At 44.7% G+C, this 25,305-nt stretch overlaps 1 protein-coding gene across 1 annotated transcript in view; it reads left to right on the top strand.

Moving 5' to 3' along the window:
• HOOK3 (hook microtubule-tethering protein 3) overlaps positions 1–25,305 on the top strand; it is an 87,588-nt gene that overhangs the window by 58,685 nt on the left and 3,598 nt on the right. Inside the window, exons 12-21 of the mRNA XM_015423725.1 lie at positions 2,032–2,233; positions 5,080–5,190; positions 7,460–7,547; positions 8,189–8,258; positions 9,132–9,272; positions 11,921–12,008; positions 16,060–16,094; positions 17,149–17,231; positions 19,703–19,803; positions 22,566–22,670. Of these exons, the coding sequence (XP_015279211.1) occupies positions 2,032–2,233; positions 5,080–5,190; positions 7,460–7,547; positions 8,189–8,258; positions 9,132–9,272; positions 11,921–12,008; positions 16,060–16,094; positions 17,149–17,231; positions 19,703–19,803; positions 22,566–22,670 (1,024 nt within the window). The remainder of the gene's footprint in view (positions 1–2,031; positions 2,234–5,079; positions 5,191–7,459; positions 7,548–8,188; positions 8,259–9,131; positions 9,273–11,920; positions 12,009–16,059; positions 16,095–17,148; positions 17,232–19,702; positions 19,804–22,565; positions 22,671–25,305) is intronic.

Raw genomic sequence — 25,305 nt, forward strand, 5'->3', positions numbered from 1 at the left:
GGGAAAGAGGAAATATTTGGGGGGAGGTGAATGCAGTTCTCCCGCTTGTTAATTCTGATTTCCAGTTTGGTACTCAATTTTCTTGCTTGCATGCAGCCACAGTGAGACGTCCAGTTTAAACCCTTGTAAGGAACTTGATAATTTAGGCTTCAGGCTCTCCTAAGGTGACTGGACCTTCTTTCAGAACTCTTAAGTATTGTTGGGATTCTGGCCTATTTAGAAGTGCTCCCTCTGACCATTAGCAACACCTGCGAGCAGTTTCTGTTCCTTAAAGATTCGACAGGGTCTCCTCCCTAGTTTTCCTGTCACTGTAGACGCTAATTAACTGGTCAGCCCTGATTGGCTGTTGAGTTGCTGGGCAATACATTGCTAGAAAAGATTGTTTCTTAATATACCCAGGACGGCTACTCTTACCCTTTCTCCACCTTGGCATAACACCACGCTATACCAGCCTGGCATGAAGAGGGCCTGTGTCCTATCAGATGGGTAAGACAGATGAATAATGCCATGCAGAGATGCTTGAAGGGTAGTAAGGTCTAAAGTTTTCAGATGGGCAGATTTTATGTAGCAGTAGTGAGGTTTATTTGTTTTCTGTTAATTTGCCTGTGACCAAGTGATTTATGCTCTGCAACACTCCTTATTGTATTTCAAGCCAAACGTAGGTGCTCCCCGGAACAAGCCCTGAGGTGGAAAGCTGAGCCCTTTCACTCTCACAGAATAAAAAGGGGGGAGTGCGTCCTGCCTGCCTGACTCCTGGGGTGGCTGTTTTCAGTGCCCAGAGAAGGAGCCTTGGGACCTCTCTGATCCTTATAACCCTTAATCAGGATTTAGAGCACTTTGGGAATGTGGGCAGGATGCAAAGCGTATGACGAATTGTGGATGTTTTCAAAGAGGAATTTCATGATAGCAGAGGGGCAGACTGCCTGTGTGGGGGTTTGCCGTGGCATCTCTGTGTGAATTTGTACAACTGAGATGCATGTGTATATAGATAAAACAGCTCCTTTTACTTTTCATTCAGGAAGACCATTTTTGTCCCTTTTGTTTCTCTTTAGCAACTTTTCTGTTTTCTTATAACACCTACTGTAGCCCATTTGTGCAAAAACGGGCAACAGTTTAATGGTAATATTTCTGTCAGATTTAATTGGTTAAGGGAAGAAAGGTTTCATACCAAGTGTGGTGAAACTAAAACAGAAATAAGAACCTTTGAATCCAATCAGGGTTGTCACACAATGTCGTAATAGAGTATGTAGTCCATACATTTCATAAAAGGGTTCGATGAAATCCAGATTAAGAATTTATATCGGGCATTAATAGTTTGAAGGGCACAGAGTAGAAAAAGATGAGCTGAAGAGGTTAAAAATTAGATATTGGGGAAGAAGAATTGGTTTTATACCCCACTTTTCTCTACCCTAAGAAGTCTCAGAGAGGTTTACAATTGCCTTTCCCTCCCTCTCTTCACAGCAGGTACCTTGTGAGGTAGGTGGGGCTGAGAGAGTTCTGAGAGAACTGTGACTGGCCCAAGGTCACCCAGCAGGCTTCCTGTGGAGGAGGGGAGAATCAAACCTGGTTCTCCAGATTACAATCTGCTGCTCTTAACAACTGTGCCACACTAGCTCTCACGCTGGTAAAGAATGGATAAAACAGCTGAAGAAGGGGAAGAAGCTGATGAGGAGAAGTAGTGTGGTATACCAGGCAGAGAGTTGAAAACTTGCCTGAACCTGAAACTGAAAATCTCAGGTTCAGATCCTTGCTGTGCCATAAAATTCACTAGGTAATTTTGGGTTCATCATAACCTCTTAACCTAACCTGACTGGAAAGGTTGTTGTACAGGGAGGTCAGCATTGCCATACATGCCAGGTTCTAGTGTGATGACTCATACAGTGTGGTGGGCTCACTTAACCTCCAGTTATGGATTCCACCATTTTCTCATATATTTTTATTAACGCATTAAATTTAAACACTTGTATATATGTGAGCAGTTCAGAAGAGGGTTTCCAAGTTTTGAATCTCTATAATATCCCTCCCTCTCAGGCATTCCTCTGACAAAGTCGCCAAGTTGGAAAGCCAGGTGGAATCCTATAAAAAGAAGCTGGAAGATCTTGGGGATCTACGGCGACAGGTGAAACTCTTGGAGGAGAAGAACACAATGTACATGCAAAACACTGTAAGCTTGGAAGAAGAACTGAGGAAAGCCAACGCAGCCCGGAGCCAACTGGAAACGTATAAGAGACAGGTGAGAGCAGATGTGTGTAAAATTGCAGCCACTGAAATTTCCTCGCTTGCATGTAGCTAACCAATCTTCATTTCCTTCTATTTCCCAGCCAAACAATGGCCAGAGAATTCTTATTGTAAGAGCAATCTGGTGTAGTTTTTAGAGAGAGGCACACATGTTAGCTGAGATGACCCGATTCACCCCCAGAACTATGAAACTTGTTTGGTGGCCCTGTGGGCCTCAGTTCCCCAGACCCAACATACCACAGACGGTTGGTGGGTATGTTGCTGGGAAGAATGGCAGGATTAAACTAGTTCTAGTTTCTCCCACATCCTTTGAATTCTTGTGTGGTTTGAAAGTTTGTTAACAGTTGGTCCCCTTAAGAGTCTGAACAGACATTTTACTACATAAGAGGTATGTGTCTATCAGGCCCTCTGTAACAGAGGAGATCTGAAGGCATTTTTCCCCTTCAAGGTTTTAAATTGTTTTTCTATATTTTAATAGTTATGGATTTAATTGGAAGCTGCAATATGTAAATGAAATATATGATTTTGCATTTCTCTATTAAACAGGCAGTTCTTATTAATATTTATCTATACCTTTTAATAATCAATTTCTCTCCATGTACCCAATCCTCACTATTCCAGCAAAGCAGCTGTTAAGAACATAAGAACATAAGAGATGCCAATGTTGGATCAGGCCAAAGGCCCATCCAGTCCAACACTCTGTATCACACAGTGGCCAGAAATACCAGTGCCATCAGGAGGTTCACCAATGGGGCCAGGACATTAGAAGCCCTCCCAATGTAGACCCCCCCCCCAAGCACCAAGATGACAGAGCATCACTTGCCCCAGAGTCCCTATCTATACTTTGTGGCTAATAGCCACTGATGGACCTCTGCTCCATATGCTTATCTAATTCCCTTTTGAAGGGAATAACAGAATAACTGGACAGAGTTTGTTGTTTTTGGACAAATGTATTTTTATAAACCTAATATTGAAACAGGGAGGTCAAAAAGGGAAGTTACAAGGTACGGATAAGCCTGTCTCCAAAACAAGACCGAAATGGGGACCATGTTCCAAAAACTTTCCTATTTACAATTTTTATATTTTTCTTCCATTGGCAGTCATCTGACTTCCCTCACATGTTTGAGGAAACAGCATTCCCCCCCCTTTTTTTTTTGCTTGTCTAATAGGGCTGTGAACAATCTTTACCATTTTGTAAAAAGTGATTATGTCAGAAAAGGAAAGGACATTTTAATAACAACAGTTGAGAACTCTTAACTTCGATGTGCATGTACATGGAAGCTGCCTTATACTGAATTAGACCATCGGTCCATCAAAGTCAGTATTATCTGCTCAAACTGGAAGTGGCTCTCTAGATTCTCAGGCAGAGGTCTTTCACATTCCAGTGTTCCCTCTAAGCTGAGTTAGTGTGAGCAAGCTCACGGTTGTTTAGCTTCCGGCTCACACATTTTTGTCTTAGCTCAGGAAGAATGGCTCCAGAGCAAACTAATTTATGCAGTAGCCAAATTACTCACTCACAACATTAATGCCAGTAGCTCACAAGGTAGAATTTTTGCTCACAAGACTCCACAGCTTAGAGGGAGCTCTAAGCTCCCTTTTTAACTTGAGATGGCAGGGATTGGACCTGGAACCTTGTACATGCAAAGGCTCTTCCAGTAAACCACACAGCCCCTACATACATACTACATGTATGTAGCTGTGCTGGGGAATAAGTGCCTTGCATCTGAACCGTGATGTTACACATTGCCATCTTAGGATAACTGTAGGACGACAGATTTCACTTCCTATTAACAAACTGACTGTGAAGAACGAACACTAAATCTAATCCTTTGGTATTATTGCCAGTGAATCAGCAGGCTGAGTGCTATTTAATTGCATTTATCTCGGCTTAGTTATTTCATCCATTGAAAATGGAAGGGTAATATATTGAGTGTTTATGACCACCAGTGTTCCCTCTAAGCTGAGTTAGTGTGAGCTAGCTCACAGTTTTTTAGCCTCCAGCTCGCACATTTTTGTCTTAGCTCGGGAAGGATGGCTCCAGAGCAAACTAATTTATGCAGTAGCCAAATCGCTTGCTCACAACTTTAATGCCAGTAGGTCACAAAGTAGAATTTTTACTCACAAGATTCCACAGCTTAGAGGGAGCATTGGCCACTGAGTGAAAATAGACTGTTTATTTAAAGCAGGGGTGTCAAACATGTGGCCCGGGGGCCAGATCAGGCCCCTGGAGGGTTTCTATCAGGCCCTCAGTGGAACTGGCTGTCTTCTGCTTCTTCTTCCAGTTCTGCTGCTGCTGCATCATCATAGGTTTGCACCTTACAGATACACACCTGAACAGCATACTCAAGATTGCAACAGCACAGACATTTTGATGCAGTAATTCAGAGCAAGAGGTGTCAGTTATCAGACACTGTTAAATAAGCAAAATATTGCAAGAGTGCTAATGTTTTAAGCATGTCTTTATTTTAAGTTAAAAAAAAACCTTTTGTGTTTGTGTCCTTTATAAAGTTTATATCTCTGCTACCTGGCGTTACATTTTATGACACACATGGCCCGGCCCAACAAGGTCTCATTTATGTCAGATCCGGCCCCCATAACAAATGAGTTCGACACCCCTGATTTAAAGTATTTGTTTTTGTTAGCTGCCTTTCTTCCTTATGGAGCTCAAGGCAGCTTACAAGTGGAAGAGCCACTTAAACTGGAAGAAGGTTCCTCGGCCTTCAGGTCGGATCCAGGCTTTGCTGAGCAGAGTGGTAGGACACCCTCCAATAGCTCTTATGATGCTTCGTGCTTTTCCATTCTAATATTGGTGACCAGTGATTCCCCTTCTTGCTCTTACAGGTAGTTGAACTCCAGAATAGATTGTCTGAAGAATCCAAGAAGGCAGACAAATTAGAGTTTGAGTTCAAGATGCTGAAAGAGAAAGTAGACAGTCTACAAAAAGAAAAAGATGTATGTATCGTAAATTTGTGAATGCAGCCTTTTCATCTCTCGTAGAAGCAACCTTCTGTCTTAAGGCACTTGTTACCAGGTCTTCTTTATGAACACCTATCCCATTATTCATACCAAAAGATGTCTGTGAAATGCAAAGGTGTCTGTGAGTGAATCTAAGCACCGTTCTTTGCCTCTGCCGTATTTGCCATTCATTCATGTTGTTTCCTCTGACACTTGCTCTGCTTCCCTCTTGGGCTTCCATTGACACAGTCTCTTTCCCAGTTGTTTTTAAATGGTCCAAGTCTGCTTTTCCTGGTCCTCCTTGTCTTCTCTGTGTTTCCTTATGCTTGATAATTTCCATATTTGGCTGTTTACCTCTGCCTCTTTGGCTTCCCTTTTACTAGCTGTTTGTTTGAGAGCCTCTTCTGGCTGTCTTCTCAGTTCCAGGCGTCACAAGGTGAAGACAGAGATCTTCATTTATTCACTTTTGCTCTTACCCTCTTCCATCTCTGTCTGTGATGCTTTTGTCTTGTTTGCCAGCCCTTTCATATCTAGACTACTATCGTCGTCTCCATCCTCTCGCTCTCTCTCTCTCCCTCCCCACCCCCGTTCCAAATTCTTCTCGTGAAATCACTACTGCTGTATAGCTAGTCGTGTGCTCTGTCACTATAGTTCTTTGCCCAGAGTGTATAGAAAAAGATTCCTGCATAAAGGCACTGGAATTGGGTCCAGCTACAGCCGAATGTCAGTACAGCCAAAAGCACTGTTTTTCCTTTGCTCCAAGCGAAGTAAATAAGTGGAGGAACAAGAGCAGCAAACCTCCATGCGTGGCCTTAGATTGCATTAGTGAGAGCAGATTTTGTAAGATAATGCAATTTGTTCTCTGCACTGGGTCACTTTCTTGTTCCTAATCCATATTCTTCACAAGTTCTAGCTTTCACTCTACTCCTGTCTATTTCTTCCCCCTGTTTTGGCAAAAGCTTTTCTACTTCAGCCAGCCCTCTTTGTTCCCGCTTCTGTCTTTTGTGACTTTTTCTCACTGTGCTCTTGATATCCAGTTCTCACTTTCCTTGTCCCGGAAAGGCATCTCTCTCCCCAGCAAAGTCTTTCTGTCACCATTCCCGTGTTTTCTTCTGTCCTGTTCTGGTCATCCCCTAGTTGCTTACTACCTTTTCTTTCTGCTTTCTCCTTTTGTCTGTTGCTTGGATTGCAAATAAATGGTCTTCGAACTTACTTCCTTGTATTTTAAGTTTTCATTGATTTCACGTTGGCGCCCTTTCTTCCAGCCTATGTGCTTGGGTGAGCCTCATGTTGTTCACATATTCGATATTTTGTATGGGCTTATAGAACGGAAAATGTTATAAGTCAGTGTGGAAAATAAACTCGTTTCAGGTATCTTACATTTATGTGTTCTTGGGGCAGAACTAAGTGTTTAAAGACTGAGCTTCTGCTGAAAATGGCAGCCCCGTGTCTAATTCCACTCCCCGATAGGCACCAGCGGGAGATGGGGGGTGGGGTGGGGTTGCCATATCCAAGCTGGGAAACCGCTGGAGATTTGGGGGTGGATTCTGGGGAGGACAGAGACTTCAGTGGGGTACAGTGCCACAGAGTCCATCCTCCAAAGTATCCATTTTCTCCATGGGAACTGATCCTTGTAGTCTGGAGATGAGCTGTAATTCTGGGGGATCCCCAGGGCCCAAGTGGAGGCTGGCATCCTTACGCCCTGCCCCCAGAAATGTCTAATTGATCTTGCCCCATGTCCTGATATTATTCTGATGTGTTTCACTGCCCTGTTCTATATTGTTGGCTGGCAGGGGCAGAGAGATACACACCATCGTGATATCGGGTGGCCTGAGCTTACGGAAGGCAAGGATAGAAATGTTTTTTAAATAACATAAATGCCAGGGTATGAGGTAAATGGAACTGGCTGTTTTTGGGGACAGGGAAGATTATTCACCTGCTGTTTTGGGTTGAAGCTTTGCCATGGTGTTCATACATGCAGTTCCTCAGAGTACAATCCACCTGGTAGAGCATTAGGCTCAAACTCGAGCAGTGTCTTCCTATGTACCTATGGCCTGGACACATATGCATAAGCCTTTGGCAGGCATCACTTAAGATAAGTTATGCCCCCTTGAGGGGGGAAGGTTGTTTTGAAATCCCTTGTATGAAGGACCGTTTTAGATACATACGGGATTGAAATGCCATGAAGAGAGAGCAGTGTAGCAATACTTCATGAACCGATTTGCAAAATTAAATCTAATGCTTTTGTGCTTTTCTACTTCTGTAGCGGCTAAGGACAGAGAGAGACTCCCTAAAAGAAACGATTGAAGAGATTCGATGTGTACAAGCGCAAGAGGGACAGCTTACCACTTCAGGTAACCGAAAAGGGGGGGGGGAGCACCAGATCTCTTTCCTTCTTAAATGTGAGAGATTCTGAAATATGGTGTGTAAAATTACAGGCCCGTTCTTCTGTTTTAAGCAGTGGGCTGGTGCAGCTGCCCAGAAGAGGATTTAATGCAGCATGACTTATATGACTGTTAGTACAAGCGGGTCCCTTGGCCTCACAGCATCTTCTCCACCCTCCCCTCCTCCCACGAGCCATTTCCCATCCTGAGGTTGTTTTATATCTCTCCTGCTCCAATCAGGAGACTTAAAAGTGCCTTAGCTTGGCTTCAGCAATAAGTCACCACTGCATACATTCCAGTTTTTTCTGTGGGAGCCAGCGTGGTGTGGTGGTTAAAAGTGGCGGACTGTAATCAGGAGAACCAGGTTTGACCCGCCCCCCCCACTCCTCCACGTGAAGCCTGCTGGGTGACCTTGGGCCAGTCACAGTTCTCAGAACTCTTTGAGTCCCACCTACCTCACAAGGTGCCTGTTGTGGGGAGAGGAAGGGAAGGAGATTGTAAGCTGCTTTGAGACTCCTTGAGGTAGAGAAAAGTGGAGGTATAAAAACCAACTCCTCTTCTTCAATGTTTTCTTTTCTTCCTTTCTTCTCTTTCCTCTCTACCTACCCTAGGATTACTGCCACTGGAAGGTCAAGGGTCTTCAGATAGTTTAGCAGCGGAAATTGTTACCCCTGAAATCAAGTAAGTCACGTAATCCTCTTTGTCTCAAGTGGGTCTGCCAGATTTCTGAGTGTGCACGGCCCCTCAAGGTTATCTGGAAACTTTAGCTAGTGTAAAATCCTGCCAGTTGGTCTCTCTGTGAGCATTGGATATTGCGAGCTTGTTGCACAAGAACTGAAGAAACAACACTGGTCATCAGCTTGCTTTTGGATTCTGTTCAAGGGGATGATTCTAACCTTTAGAATCCTTCATAGCCTGAGACCACACATTTGAAGGGCCATCTTTCCTGGCATTAGTGTGGGCGTCGGCTTAAATCTTCATGTCAGTCCCTTCTATCTCTTCCTTTAACTAGGATGACAGACACAGCCTCCACAAGAAGTAGAGCACTCTCTGAAGCTGCTCCTCTGGTTTAGAGCAGTTTGTCAGAATATGTGCAGAAAGCGCCTTCTCCGATGGCATTTTAGAAGGGCCCACAGCAGCATTCTGTTCAGAAAGGTCCTCCCTGCATCGTTTATAGTGGGTGTGGGTCCAGTGGTTCATGGTGCTATGGATCGTTGAGTCTTTACAACCTTTGGATGTAATTCCTGTATATATTTTGTTTCTAGCTCTGTGTGTGTGTTTAAAAGATGTTCTCTAGGTATCCTTTTGCAGAAATTGGTAAAATGGGGCATAATTTTAATATAAATGAATTCACTTTTCTCCAATATCAGCCATTGTTTTGATTCTCAGTTTGGTGACTTGGCTTACTTGATCCCCCCCCCCCTTTCTTTGTTTGTTTCTTTAAATTTGAGGAAGCAGTTTGAAAATCCCATTCGTAGTTTAATGGAATTCTTTTTTCATCCTCTTGGAGACCCACGACCTGTACTTTCTAAAGAGCTCCCCTCTTTTTCCAAGGGAAAAACTCATTCGCCTCCAGCATGAAAATAAAGTGCTGAAGCTTAACCAAGAAGGGTCTGACAATGAAAAGATTGCCCTGTTGCAAAGTCTCCTGGATGACGCCAATCTCCGGAAGAACGAACTAGAGACAGAAAACAGGTAGGAAGGAGCCATCTTGCTTCTAAGTGTAGGCCTCTTGGGGATTTTGTTCTTGTTTATATCGATCGGCCTGTCCCAAAGCATGTAGACTTCAGTTTATAAACTGAAACTAACAGCTTTAATCTCTTGACGAATGCTACCGATTTGACATCTTTCGTTGATGGAGCAAGGTTGCTGCGTATACCGTAAGGGGAAAAAGTGTCCACAGCATTTTTTGCAGTGCAGACTGTGTGTGTGGGCGTGAAGGGGTTGCATATAGTATGGTGACCAATGTTCCCTCTAAGCTGTGGAATCTTGTGAGCAAAAATTCTGCTTTGTGAGTTACTGGCTTTAAAGTTGTGAGCCAGCGATTTGGCTACTGCATAAATCAGTTTGCTCTGGAGCCCTCCTTCCTGAGCTAAGACAAAAATCTGTGGGCTGGAGGCTAAAAAATTGTGAGCTAGCTCACACTAACTCAGCTTAGAGGGAACACTGATGGTGACTGCCATTAAACGTCCAGGTGAGATGTGTGTACCAGCAAGGGAAGCTGAAGAAGGCATGCGTGTCAGCACGTTGAGCACGTATTTGCAGAGGAGGCAGTAATCTCTGGCACATGTGTGTGTGGTGCATCGCATAACTTTTTTTTTTGGTTTTGTGTAACATCTATGAAAAATACATTAAAATTTACCCACACTTGAAGAGTAAGTTGAATGCAGGCAGCCCGTTACCCATACTGTTTCCTCTGCTTCCTCAAGTTAGCTCTAAAATCTTGAGACCTGAAGGCCCTCTGGTGTCAGTGTGCCGGAGCTCTAGAGTCTTCCCATTGTAAATTTTTGTCTCAGATAGTTCAAGGGAGTTTTCCTGGAGTGCATACGCTGTAGACTTGAATTCTGTTGCAGTGTAGACCATGCAGAGGGCCAGCTAGGACTCTTTATTCCCCTTACATTCTGGAAGAATGGGAGTTGGACGTTCCTCACGGAGTTTGGGAAATGCGCTACTGTCAGCGAGGAGCTCTTCCACCATCATTTGCTTTGGCAGCGTTTTGCAGATTTTGAGGTTTAGCCGGCAAGTGTTGTGGCCCGCTTAGTTTCCAGGCATTTGTTAAAGTGCGTTGTGTTGAAATGCTTGGAACTGAAATGCTTGGAAAATGATCACAACAGCGTGCTGCTTATACAATTGCCGTTCCATTTTGGTTCGCAGTGAATTATCAGCATTGATCGATTCAGGGCTAAACCAGAGGAGATGCTGGGAGTTCTGTGATCAGAGGTTCCAGTGCTTGGTTTTCTTTCCTTCAGTGAAATTATTTGGCAAATGGGGACATTTTTTAAAAAGTGCTGGGAACTCCAGTCATGGAAACTCCCAGTGTCTTGTCTGGCTGGGCCTTTGAAAAATATATAAGAATAAGCTTTGGGGGAATAAAAAACAAAAGATGAGGTATAGATGTATGTAAGCCTGAATTCAATAAATGAATACATAAATGTATTTTAATAAATATACAGTAATAATCATAACATATAACACTCATGTTGTCAGTTACGAGAGCTGGTGCGGTGTAGTGGTTAGAGTGTCAGACTAGGATCTAGGAGTTCCAGTGGGGTAGCCGTGTTAGTCTGTTACAGCAAAACAAAACAGAAGTCCAGTAACACCTAAAGACTATAACAGCACTTATTCCACTATGAGCTTTCTTCTTCATGAGAGCCATCTTGGTGTAGTGGTTAAGAGTGAGGGACTCTAATCTGGAGAACCAAGTTTGATTCCCCACTCCTCATGAAGCCTGCTGGGTGACCTTGGGTCAGTCACAGTTCTCTCAGAGCTCTCTCAGCCCCACCTACCTCACAGGGTGTCTGTTGTGGAGAGAGGAAGGGAAAGCGATTGTAAGCAACTCCAAGACTCCTTCGGGAAGTGAAGAGCAGGGTATAAAACCAAGTCTTCTTCCACTTCTACTACTATGTACTTCCTCCTCCTCCACTACTACTGCAGTGGATACTAGAGAGATGCAGGGGTCAAGTCACTGCTTTGCATGGAAGCTTGCTGGGTGACCATGGGCCAGTCACTGTCTCGCAACCTAATCTATTTCATAGGGTGAGGATGAAATGGAGGAGTGGAGAATGGTGTAAGTCAGTTTGGGTCCCCATTTTGAAGAAAAGTGGGATATAAATGAAGTAAACTGTAAAAGACCACACACATTTTGACAAATCTGTCTTCATCAGTGGTCAAGTATACAATTTTCCCCCTAAAAGATACAGCTGATTCCTGTGTCAAAAATATATGTAAAACATACAAACACAATATACCTAAAATAAAACATCAATAATATGAACTATGCATATCTTGTTGGACAATGCCCAGTAAGTGTATGCACAGTTCATATTACTGATGTTTTAATTCTGGGTATATTGTACGTTCGGTCTTCTGTGACTGACAACATTAAAGTCTTATATGCTTTCTGTTATACTTACTGTATATTAAAGTAGATTAATTTACTTATTTGAGAATTTATTGGATTTATAATTTAGTGCTTACATAATATATACCTCAACTTCTCTTGTTTTCTGTTTTCTTTGGTGGGGGAGTCGGTTGCAGGTTTTTTCCTCCCCCTTTTTCTGGTGCCTAGTAAAGTGAGAGTAGTCAATCTTTCTGAAAACAAAAAATTTGTTCCTTATTTCCAGGCTTGTAAATCAGAGACTGCTCGAAGTACAGTCTCAGGTTGAAGAACTGCAAAAATCTTTACAGGAGCAAGGTTCAAAAGCTGAAGATGTAAGTGGAAACACACGCTAAACATGGGCCATGCATTTGCAGTGGTGCTACATTTTCCAGTGCCAACTTTTCCAGTCCTTGCTGTACTACATTTTCATGCTAAGCTTCACCGCCTTAAAATTTGAAGGGGAAATGGTGTTGATCCCGCCCCATTTTTAATGCAGCAAATCTCTGGGAAGGGAGGGAGAGTGGCAAGCATTCCCACCACTCTAGGAGCAGCTTGCTGGCAAGTCTGTCCCCCATCCCACCCACCCCGCTATTCAAAAGAATGGTGAGGCAGACACTGTAATGTATGTCAGCCAAAAAGAAGGCGGTGGGCTCGCTGCTGCACTTTGGTCTTTTCTTGTTTTCCATGGCTGGGCAAGAGGGAGGAATAGGGGGGGAGGGGGGGGGGGGGGGAGGGAAGAGACAGGCAAAACAGGGAGATTAATGCTCCCCAGCCTGGATCTCCTTTTCATGTCCAGATTTCTTCTAGGTCAGGCCACTAGGAAGAACAAACTTCCTTTCCTTGGTGCATTCCGTTTTCTCCTCAATCAGACCTGGGTGCCCCAGCCCAGAGGATGCTTTTCTGACTCCCTGGCCTAGAGCGACCCAGGCCAACTTCCTCAGAAAGAAGGAGATGGAATGAATCATGTGCTTAAGTCATCCAATGAGCGAAGTCTGGGGGAAGGTGGAGGAAAGGGGCAGAAGGGCATTTGCAGCTGGAGGGCCAGGCAGCGACCACAGTCATTCTACAAACCCACCTGTTTTCAAGCCAAGTGTAGCTGTAGATACTTGAATATTAGAGTGACTGCCATCTGGATAGTTTACTGTCTGTCTGATGCCCAAACTGACCCCCTTGACACGCAGGGCTTTGTCTCCCTGTGTTGTGTATAATCCTGTGAACTCTTTCACCATGCTACCCTTTCAGAACAGTACCCACCTAATAGGATTACCGTAATCCCCAGATTACAGGCTATGCGTGGAATTGCCCACCCCACTCCATTGGTTCTGAGAGCCTCAGTCATCCTGTCTAGGAAGAAGATGGAGACAGGACCGTGTCCAGGCTCTCCCTTTCTCTCCTAAAAAGATTCAGGACCCACCATCCCACAAGCGCCGAATGAAGAGCATAAACTCCCTTTTAACACCCGAGGCCAGCTTTGGATGAGCGTGTTGTACAGCCAGCTGCGGTTCAGTGCAGCATTCTTGAGCTCCCATTTAATGACAAGAAAACCAGGAGCACGGCACTGGGGAATGGCATAATAAACATTGCATTCTGGGTTTTTTTCTGTATCATCATTAGGTGCTGTTGTACAGCAGCTCACCCGAATAGTTTTAATAGCTTTTGCATACAGTCTGATCAAAACCTCCTGGTCCACACAGGAAAACTGCTCTGGCACCGGCATTACAATAATGGTGGCTGTCCTCCTTTGAATGTCTAGGTCGAATCTGTGTGCTTGCTGCTTTTTTTTTTCTTCCTTTCTTCTTTTCTGTTAATCTGAAGATGTCTTGTAGCATTTGCTTTGAGTGGGAACATTCATTCATGTACTTGAAATACATTTGTGATATCGCCTAGAGAGCTCTGAAACGCTGAAAGAGGAGGAAGAAGCCATAGAGAGCATGTCAAGAGAGGAACAGTGTGCATGCTCTGAGAGTGCCTAGCTTTAAATGTTTTCCTCTTCAGAAGGAGGACGCTAAAATAGTTTCTTCTGTTGGCTGCTGTTTTGCTTCGTACTAATCTGTCCGTCTCTGTTTCTTGGCATGGGTTTCTGCTCAAGGCTATTGTGAGTATGGCTTCCTATTTACTTCCCCCTGCTCTGAGTTAGTCAGTACCCAATTCTGGGGTTCTCATTTGTAAGAGAAGCTGTAGAAGTTTTTAGGGTTTTTTGCTCATGTTATGTTTCACATGCACACATGCGTTCCCCATATATGGTTGCCAAATTATTTTCCTCTGTGTCGTCACTGTGGCAGTGCTTCAGGCAACTTGTTTGCACGCTCCCTTAGGGATGGATGGAAAGGGAGGGGCCGTGGCTCGGTGGTAGAGCATCTGGTTCACATGCAGAAGGTCCCAGGTTCAATCCCCGGCATCTCCAGTTAAGTGATCTGGCTGTAGGTGATGTGGAAGACCTTTGCCTGAGACCCTGGAGAGCCACTGCCAGTCTGAGTAGACAGTACTGGCTTTGCTAGACCACGGGTCTGGTTCAGTATAATGCAGCTTCATGTGCTCATGTGTTTGCAAAGAAACAAAAAGTCACTTTTTACAGATTTCAGCCCATGGGAACAGAATGCAACAATTTTAAATAAAGTTGCAAAGGGGGGGGGGGTTTAAGCAGTCTGAGGTCTGCACTCCACATTTCGTTTTTAATGTATAGGGGTGTGTTCACAAGTGCTTCCTGTGACACAAATTATAATCTGGCCTTCAGACCCAGGTCTGCATCCCTGGGTAGCTTCAGATACGGTAACATTTCTAAACAGAGTCATCTTTGTAGGAATTAGCACACAACCCTTGTGTAGATGGCAACATGAGAAACGGTACTTACGAAGGACTGCTGCAGGTACACAGACACACAGCCCTGCAGAGGGCTTTCATGCGTGACTTCATGTAGGCAGTTTTGTTGCATGTGCAGTGGGCCTCAAGACACAGGCATGCCAAGGATTTGGATCTGGTATTGGCACGTACATGTAGAGTATAAATTAAGAACACACAAATTTCCATGTTGGGTCAGATTAATGCTTTGTTTAGCTTTGTGACACCTCCTTCCCCCCCCCCCCCCCCCCCCATCCTTGCTTAGGTTTTTTTGTGCTTTGGGAGCCTTGTGTGAATAAGGGCAAAACTCATATTTAATGGGAAGGTCATGCGTCTGGCTATTATAGCAGGCGGTCACAGGTAGACCGCCTCTCTAGATCCACATTAATGGTGGCAGCTGTCATAACATCCTGGTGGCAATAATTATATATGCTGTGAAGGGCATTTGTTTGGCTTTTTAGCCACTTCCTCTGAGTTTTGGCAGGTGGCTTGTTTTTTGTTTTTTAAAGCTTTGTAAGAGAGTGAATAAAAGCTTCAGACATGGGGGAGCAGGGAAGGAAGCCAGGAATGCAAGGCCGGATAAGTTCACCCTCCCCGCTTCCCTCCCCTGCAACATTATATTGGGCCGGGGAGGGGATGAGACATGCCACCCCAGACACCCAGGGCTTAATTGCCCAAGACATTGCTTCCAGATAACAGAAAATGTGATGGGACTGCTGATAGACTGCTGTGACATCACACCAGTTTCATTTCATAATCCATCGTCTAGTCCAGTGCCAATGTGATCTGGCTCAGATAGCATGCTTTAATATGAGGCCCCACATGAGCCAAAGTTGCCATTCACCTAGAGCAGACACTAGCCATGCTAGCCCTCTCCTCCCCCCCCCCCGTTTGGCTCCCAGCAGCGAGAACCATTGCTGTTCATTCATCGCCCAGTTAGGAGGGTGTTCAGTTGCCAGGAAGGCGAGTGAGCAGTTGCTACAAAATGGCTTGGGATGCGTAAGCCCTTTTTTTTGGGGGGGGGGCTACTGTGTCAACCAGACTTCTGATTACATCCATATACATTGTAAAACAAAATTCTCAAAGATGTGAAGAGCTGCATTATGCTGTATTTGTGTGGTATGAAATGGTACAGCCCATTTTTTAATGTACACGTATTAAAGGGTAGAACAAAGAATGTAAGCAAACCAAACTCTGATGGCCACTTCTGTTAGAACAAAGGGGTGTGTGTGTGTTGTGGGCTTGCTTGGAACAAAACAGTGATGTGTATGGGGGTGCATACCCTTCCCCCAACTGTCCTTTTTAGTACACTTCTCCCCCCCCCATCTCCATCAGCAAAGAGGGGAGAGTGATGGAGAAGAGGGAGAGGCAGCGGGCAGTGAAGGGGATAGCAGAGCCCAAATTGCCCCCCCTTCCCACAACTCTGACCAATATAACTCCTGGGATTTCATTACATGCATTTGTGTATGACTTTCAGTTTTATACTCAGCTTTCTGTATCACAGTGAATTCCTCCTCTTAACCCTTCCCCCCCCTTATTTTACAGTCTGTCATTCTGAAGAAGAAACTTGATGAACACCTGTAAGTATTTTTTTAAAAAACTGTTTTTTATACAAATAATTTAAAAGTATTTTAAGGACAGCAATAAGCACTAAAGCGGCTTAATATATGAAGGTATGATAGAACCTGGAGATACTTGATCATAAACCATTTCCATAATTTATTTATTTAGAAAACGTATAGGCTGCCTTGCCAGAAACCTGCTTTAAGGTAGCTCACAGGTAAAACAAGTGTAATAAAACCACATAGACAACACAAACAAGTCAGAACATAATTTATTATTGTTATTTATTTTATTTAAAACATATATTAGCCACCTTAAAACATAAAACAACAGAGAACAGAAAAGAAAATGGCAGTCTTCAGGCTAGAGCAGACCATGACAACAATTTTAAAAGATCATCCCTCTTAGTTAAAAGCCTGGGGGGGGAGGGAGAAATGGTTTGGCTTTATACCCCACCCTTTACTACCCAAAGGAGTCTCAGAGCAGCTTACAATCACCTTCCCTTCCTCTGCCCACAACAGACACCCTGTGAGGTAGGTGGGGCTGAGAGAGCTCTGAGAGAGAGAGAGAGCTGTGACTGACCCAAGGTCACCCAGCTGGCTTCATGTGGAGGAGGAGTGGGGAATCAAACCCAGTTCTCCAGATTAGAGTCCTGCCACTCTTAACCACTACACCAAACTGGGGTACACGCTAGGCAAGCCTTAAAAAAATGCCACTGAATTTCAGTGAGGTTTATTTCATGGTAATTATTTGCAGCATTTTGTTTCACGAATTCCATCAGGCATCAGAAATTATACATATAAGCATCAAAGATTATGTGTATACATAATTCTGTGTGTGGGGTTATCTACCTGTGTTAGTGGTGCTGGTATCTCACTAAAATGGAGAGGAGGGCATAAACGGATGTGGCAAAGATCATGCACCTCCGTCCATCTGCAACGTGCAAATGTCAGGGCCTGATGCCTCGTAGCATCCATGCAAGCAAGCAGATGGAGATGCCTCATCTTCTCAATAGAAATATTTGTCCTTTCTGTAGTCTTAATTTTTTTTAATTCTTATTTTTTTCCCTAGCGAAAAGCTGCACGAAGCTAATAATGAGCTAAAGAAAAACCGTGCAATCATTGAAGATCTAGAACCTCGATATAACAACAGTTGTGAGTAGTAGTTTTCTGTTTCAAATCATGATTGGGTACTTCTTTTTTAATCTAGGTGATCTTAAAAACATTTACTTTTTCAGCGTGTGTGATTTAAAGCAAAGACGCTGACCGCAAACCTGGCTTTGTATTGATGGTGCAGTAAATTTGTTATGTAGTAGCTCAGAACTAATGTTTTCAGTCACCGTGCTTTATGTGCATGAGGATTAATAGTCCGCCCAACTGATTGATACCAGTGGTTTGTACGAGTTGCTTTGATTAAACTTCTTAAAGAGTTGCTTTGATTAAAATCCACCCAATTGTTGGTGTTCACATGACCTAGCGATCTAGAAGGAGAAAGAATATTTTTGTCAACTAAGGGCTGGAAGGAAGGGTATAAATACAGGCCCAGTCTGGTTTGAGCACGAGGCTCTGCATGTTTTCTAAGTATTTTATTTATTTATTTATTTGTTAGATTTCTATCCCGCCCTTCCACCAAAGCGGCTCAGGGCAGCTTACGTACAGTTTTAAAATCAACATACCTAAAATACATCTCCATAAAATACAAACATTTACAATTAAAACCGTTTAAAGTGGCGGTGTCATAATAAAGTGCAGATGTAACATAACCAATGGAAGCATTCTTACTGAAACGCCCTGCGAAAAAGCTCCGTCTTCACAGCCCTGCGGAATTGCTGGAGGTCCCACAGTGCTCTGATCTCACTGGGGAGCTCATTCCAGAGCCCCGGCGCCGCAAGGGAGAACGCCCTGGTCCTAGTCACCACCAACCTGGCGTCCCTAGGGCCAGGGAGGGCCAAGCGGTTTTGTGTTCCAGATCACAGTAGGGTTGCCAAGTCGACTCACCCCTTGGAGCGGGGGAGCCGCGCTGTGGTCCGGGAGTTCTTAAGGGACGCACGCCCCCCGGCAGCATGTCACTAGAAGTGACGTGTGACGTTGCTGACGTTGGGGGCGTGGCCGAGCTCGTCGGGGGGAAAACCATATGGTTTCCCCCCCCCCGACGAGCTCAGCCACACCCCCAACATCAGCAACGCTTCGAGGGCGGGGTTCCTCTGGGGCCCGATTCCGCCGCGGCGGAAATCGGGCCTCCGAAGCGGGGGATTTCCCGCCCCCAGGCCCCATTTGGCAACCCTAGTTCACAGTGCTCTCTAGGGGACATGCAGGGAAAGGCTCAGGTAGGCAGGTCCCTGACCATAAAGGGCTTTAAAGGTCAACACCAGCACCTTGAAGCGTATACGGAATGCTATTGGAAGCCAATGCAATGACTTTAGCACAGGCTGGATGTGCTCCTACATGGGGAGGCCCATCAACAGCCTGGCTGCTGCGTTCTGCACCAGCTGCAGCTTCCGGAGTTGCCCCAAGGGCAGCCCCATGTAGAGAGCATGACAGTAGTCCAACCTCGAGGTGACCATAGCGTGGATCACTGAAGCCAGATCGTTGCGTTCGAGGAAGGGGACCAACTGCCTGATCAACCGAAAATGGTAAAAGGCCGTCTTGGCAGTGGCTGCTACCTGGGCCCCCATTGTAAGGGAATTATCCAGGAACACTCCCAAACTCCTGACCCTTGGCACTGGCACCAACGGCGCCCCACCAAAGGACAGTAGTGGGACTTCTACCCCCGGACTGCTCTGATTCAGGCATAGGACCTCCGTCTCCATCGGATTCAATTTCAGTTGGCTCCCCCAAAGGGGACCTCCAATAGCTTACAAACAGTAGGAAAAACATACAATCAAAATGTAATATAAGGAAACTGGCTACATCTTGAGTGTATGTAGTGAGCCTCCTTGCGGAAGGTTATGGGCACTGGCCACAGGCTAGGATCCAAGGGCCTAGAATTCTTTGGCTTTCACTCTTAGGTTTTGTGCCTCTGGCCATGTCCCATTGCTATACCAGGAGATGTGAAGAACAAACAAAAGCACGGCTCAGGTGTTACCACTGACATCAGTGTTTCTTCCAGTTTGTCCTACGAGAGTTGGTTTGTGTGTGTGTAAAAGCCAGAATCCTGCTCTTATGGATGTGTGTTTGCCCTGCAAAACATGCCTGCTGGCTCATAAACATGGACAAAATGTTTTAAACATGGACAACAAGCTTTAAAAGGGAATTGGATAGATTCATGGAGGATAAAGGGTATCAGTGGCTACTAGCCATGGTGACTGAGGCGAACCTCCACATTCAGAGGAGCTAAGCCTCTGAAACTCAGAGCGAGGATCCAGGCAGCATCAAGGGAAGGCCTCAGCCTCTATGCCCTGTTGTTGGCCATCCAAAGGAACTGATTGGCCACTGTATGAGACAGGATGCTGAACTAGATGGACTGTTGGTCTGATCCAGCAGGGCTCTCCTTATGTTCTTAACAGTTTCTGTGGTAGGAGTAACTTGGTCTTTGTGTAATTGAACTGGCTATTCGGTTAGAGTGTAATGCTGTTGATTTCAGGATCCACATTATTCTGAAATGTGGAATTTTTCTCCTTACAAAGCACTCAAGATAGAAGAATTACAAGAAGCTTTACGGAAAAAAGAAGAAGAAATGAAACAAATGGAAGAGCGATACAAAAAGTACTTGGAAAAGGCCAAAAGCGTAAGTATTTTGTGCTGTTTTTATGTCACTTAGAGAGCTGCAATTTGTTCTCCCTCCATAGCCTAATAAATTGACCAGCTGTGCTTTGTTTTCTAGCTGCATATTGGACTGTTTGGGTGTTACTTTTCTCCATCACTTCTATGTCTGTTGCCTTGAGCTTGTGTGGTTTCTTTACACATGGTTTCTTTTCCTTTCCGCTTGCCACATGAAGTGAACATGTGAATTGTGGGATTCCACATTTACATGACCCTTGCCTGTTCTGTACCTTTGCGTATTGCACCTGATGAGCCAAGAGGTTTTGATGTGCATTTTGATGTGCAGAGACATTTTTCAAATAAACGGGGGGGGGGGGTTTCCCAGTTGAGGCATTCGAGGTGGAAAACATAGGCGCATGAAGAAAGGTGTGGACCGAAGGTGTGCTTCTGAACATCTTGCACTCCTGTGGAGTTAAAGCTTTTTCCTGGCGAAGGCAGCATACCTCTGAATGACAGATGCTGCTGGCCTTGCCCTGTTTCTCCCCAGCACCTTCTCACCCTCCTTATGAGCTCTCAGAGACATCTGGTTGGCCTCTACTGGAAACAGAAGGGCTTTCTCTGGTCCTGCAGTTCCTTTGTGTTCCTTTCCAAGAAAAAAATTTCAGGTTCACATTCTCTTGTATCCAAACCCCTTCATGTGCATACAACTACACCAGCTAGGAAGATGGGTGCAAGGGTTACTTTTGGCAGTTTTATCATTAATGCTAGTTGCACCCCATGACATAGGTAGGGAGAATGGGATCATGAGCAGGTGCAGAGCTCTTCCTAGCCCCGACTTCTGTCTCTAACCCTTTTCCTGGTCAAGTTAAGGGGCAACAACCTATAGAGACGGGGTGGCCAAACTGCGGCTTGGGAGCCTTATGTGGCTCTTTCACACATATTGTGTGGCTCCCGGTAGGGCAGTTAGGGGAGCAAAGGGGAGGCATACTTTTTCTCCCACCCTCCCTTCTATTTGCTTTCTTTGTTTCTCTCTCTCTCTTTCTTTCCACCTCTTTCATTCTTTCCACCTCTCTTTTTCTCTCTCTCTTAGACAAATAAATATCATTAGCAAACAAATATCATTGGACAAATAAATATCATTATGAATATCTATTTTTACCCCTTTTGTTTTTATTTGTGGCAGTCTCATTTAATGTTAATAAAAAAGTAAATCCGCATATTTTAAATAAAGATGCGTGTAATATTTGTTCATGTTTTACGGCTCTCAAACATCTGGCATTTATTCTGTGTGGCTCTTAAAGCTGAGCAAGTTTGGCCACCTCTGCTATAGAGCCTGCTAGATCAGCTGTTCACCAGACTGCTGAGGACACCTATTAGTTACCGTGTTATAAGGAACCCTGGAGGTATTACCGTTTGTCCTGATGGCATAACTGAAGCCTGACCTAGGTAGATCTTAAGGCTCCAAGCCATTTAAACCTTATGTTGTCGAAGGCTTTCACATTAGTTGTTGTAGATTTTCCGGGCTGTATGGCCGTGCTCTTGGCATTGTAGGACCTGACATTTCGCCAGCAGCTGTGACCGGCCTCCTCAGAGGTATAACACAGAAAGATGGAGTACTGTCTATGTCAGTGTGAGAAGAAAAATGGTAGGCAGGTAATTTATATCTACTCTGGAAGGTGGGGTAGGGCTGAGTCATTATCTTGCTTTCTGCTTCTCTCAAAAAGCAATGGGAAGCTCAAAGCAAGGTTTAAATGGCTCCGAGCCATTAAAACCAAACAGCTGAGCGGCAGGGAGCTCCCAGCCCCTCAGCTGTTTCTCATGAAGAGCAGAATGCACATTCTGATCTTCACAAATCAACACGAACTGCCCCCAAATTTGTGGAAGTTCAGTGTGGTTCTTCAGTTCACAAACTTCGGTTCACGAACCCCGAACCATTCCAAATTCATTACAAACTTTGGTTCGTCAGGCAGTTCATGCCCATCCCTAGTAAAAATACAGTCTGCCTCCACTGAATGGCGCTTGACTGATTTGGCCAGATAGAATACAGATATTTACTCTAAATTACAGTCCTTTGTTCAAGGGGTGCCAGGAAGGTGTTGTTGGCTGCCTGTTTCTTTAGAATGGAAGCCAGCAAGCAATGCCATCTTGGCACGCCAAAGCTCTAATCAGCTCCAGTCAGCTTGCTGTACAAATAATCCTGTGATATTTAAAACTTTCTGGCTGATCAAAGCCTACAATCAGGATTGGCTGGAAGGACAGGTTCTTGACACACAAGTGAAACAGTTAAAGGGTTTCCAATCTTATGGACGACGACAGGTCACATCAGGTTTTTTTTTGTTTGTTCTTGTTTTTTGCTTGGTGCAAATGGAGGCAACCTTGAACAAAGAAGCCACGCCTCCACTCTGGAAGGAAGAATTATGTAGGCTGCTTTATACCTTTGCATTGGCCTGGCAGGAAGGAGGAGCATTTCTAGCACTTAATTTGCATACTCTTTGAGCTTTTATTGTTGTGATAAGACACAAAGGAATTAATATTCTGGTAAACAGGTTTCTGACCAAAAGAGGGTCGGAGAAATTTTGGGCTGTAGACGGGGGTGGGGGGAGCTTTCAGCTGACCTATAGCAGTAGAGTTTTGTCACGAGAGCATTAATAACTTCAAATTTTAAATGTGTTCACTTCCTAATGACGTTATTGTTTCTCATATTGAAGGCTTCCATGTGTTTTTGTGATTCTGTGTGTATCTGCTTGTGGTGCTTTGATCCACGTGTGCGATTCTGGCCCCTTACAGGTTATCCGTACCTTAGACCCCAAGCAGAACCAGGGCTCAGGGCCAGAGATCCAGGCTCTGAAGAATCAGCTGCAAGAACGGGACAGGATGTTCCATTCTCTAGAGGTAACTTTATCGGCGTTAGTCTTCTCCATCCTAGCCTCCTAATCTGAAGCACTCAGAGCAGTAACCATGCTTTAAAATGTCCCTTGAGGCAGTTCAAAACATGGTGAATGTGTGGATGTCCCAGGTGCACAGTGAGTCCAAACCATACTGCATTCCTAAAGGGAAGTAAATGATCGTCAGAATCACATCATTCAGCCATATTATGACGAACTTGAAATGTCTGCCTTGGCTGCCAGCCCATTTCTATGTTCAGTTCCACAGCACTGGCTTTAACCTTTAACTGCCTGGGAGCCTCCTTACTTCCTGGAACACCTTTCCTCTGATATGAGCCCCTGAGGGCACTGTAGGCATCGCCCTAGATGCGGCTTGGAGTCCCAACCCCGAGCGAGGTTAGAATGGTTTTGTCTCATATTTGTGGGTTTTCAGTAGTGTTCTGCGGCTCTTTCTAGTGGATTTGGTTGGACAGAGAACGCTCGGCAAGGCAAGACACTGTAGTAACTGAAGTACTTTAATTGTAGTAGAGCTTAGAACCAACCACAATGTAAAGATTCTTGCATCCCTTCAGTTTCCGGGGGCTCCTTACAGCAACAATGTCCAGCAGCTCCAGTGAAGCCCGACTGCTGCTGTTTCCTCTTCCAGTTTTTTATGGCCTGCTTAGGTTCAGCCTCCACTTGGCAGACATAGAATCACGGAGTTGGAAGGGGCCGTACAGGCCATCTAGTCCAAACCCCCCCCCCCTCAATGCAGGATCAGCCTAGCGCATCCCTGACAAGTGTTTGTCCAGCCACTGCTTAAAGAGTGCCAGGAGGAGGTCCACCAGTGGGGCCAGGACATTAGAAGCCCTCCCACTGTTGACCCCCCCCAAGCACCAAGATGACAGAGCATCACTTGCCCCAGAGTCCCTATCTATACCTTGTGGCTAATAGCCACTGATGGACCTCTGCTCCATATGCTTATCTAATTCCCTTTTGAAGCCGTCCATGCTTGTAGCCGCCACCACTTCCTGTGGCAGTGAATTCCAAGTGTTAATCACTCTTTGGGTGAAGAAGTACTTCCTTTTATCTGTTCTAACCCGACCGCTCAGCAATTTCATGGAGTGCCCACGGGTTCTTGTATTGTGAGAAAGGGAGAAAAGTACCTCTTTCTCTACCTGCTCTTTCCCATGCATAATCTTATAAACCTCAATCATGTCACCCCTCAGTCGTCGTTTCTCCAAGCTAAAGAGCCCTAAGCGCCTTAACCTTTCCTCATAGGGAAAGTGTTCCAACCCTTTTATCATTCGAGTTGCTCTTTTCTGCACTTTTTCCAAAGCTATAATATCCTTTTTAAGGTGTGGTGACCAGAATTGCACACAGTATTCCAGATGAGGTCGCACCATTGATTTATATAGGGGCATTATGATATTGGCTGATCAGTTTACAATACCCTTCCTAATAATCCCCAGCATAGCATTGGCCTTCTTTATTGCAGTCACACACTGTCTCGACATTTTCAGTGAGTTATCTACTACAACTCCAAGATCTCTCTCTTGATCAGTCTCTGCCAGTTCAGACCCCATCAACGTGTATTTATATTTAGGATTTTTGGCTCCAATGTGCATCACCTTGCACTTGGCCACATTGAACCCCATTTGCCATGTTGACGCCCACTTGCCCATCTTTGACAGATCCCTTTGGAGTGCCTCACAATCCTCATTGGTTTTCACCACCCTGAACAACTTCGTATCATCTGCAAATTTAGCCACTTCACTGCTTACTCCCAACTCCAAATCATTAATGAACAAGTTAAAAAGCAGTGGACCAAGTACTGATACCTGCGGTACCCCACTGCTTACCCCCCCCTTCGCTGAGAGAACTGCCCATTTATACTCACTCTCTGTTTTCTATTAATTAGCCAGTTTTTGATTCATAAAAGGACTTGTCCTTTTATCCCATGATTTTTGAGCTTACTTATGATTTAAACCCATTCTTGCGAGTCCTGTCCTCTGCTGCCAATAGGAACAGCTCCCTGCCCTCCTCTAAGTGACAGCCCTACAAATACTTCAAGAGAGCCGTCATGTCTCCACCTCGACCTCCTCTTCTCCAGACTAAACATTCCAGACTAGGGCTGATTCATGCTCCAGTACTTGTACCTGACATCCCCTTATTATGAAGGGAATTGATCCTGCAGCCACTTGGATACCCTCAGCTCAGATAAGGATCCCTGACAACATCATTCCCTACTCTACCTCGAGGGTTTCGTCCATGATGGCACTACAAGTGGCAGCCCCACTCCTTTAAGGGATGGCTTACAAGAAAACTGGGGGAAGTATCCTCTCCAAAGATCTTCAGTGGGGGGAAAGACTAAGGCTGGATTTTACTTAAAGGGCCTTCGGAATTTGTGGTTGTGCTGATTGTTTGAATCTGTCGTTGTTGGTTTTGAGGTCTGTAGTATTATCTGTCTGTCTGGAAACCACTTTGAGTATGTGTCAAAAAAGCAGTATATAAATATTTTTAAATAAGTTGCATAGTCAACTGATTGACTGGGTATATACAATATATATATACAGGGGTCTTGTTGTAGAAAAAGAGCTGCTGGAGCTCATTAGCATAACTCATTAGCATAACTTATTTGCATATGCCACGCCCCCTGACAT

Source organism: Gekko japonicus, unplaced genomic scaffold (assembly GCF_001447785.1).
Source record: "Gekko japonicus isolate JY-2015 unplaced genomic scaffold, Gekko_japonicus_V1.1 scaffold48, whole genome shotgun sequence".
NCBI lineage: Eukaryota > Metazoa > Chordata > Lepidosauria > Squamata > Gekkonidae > Gekko > Gekko japonicus.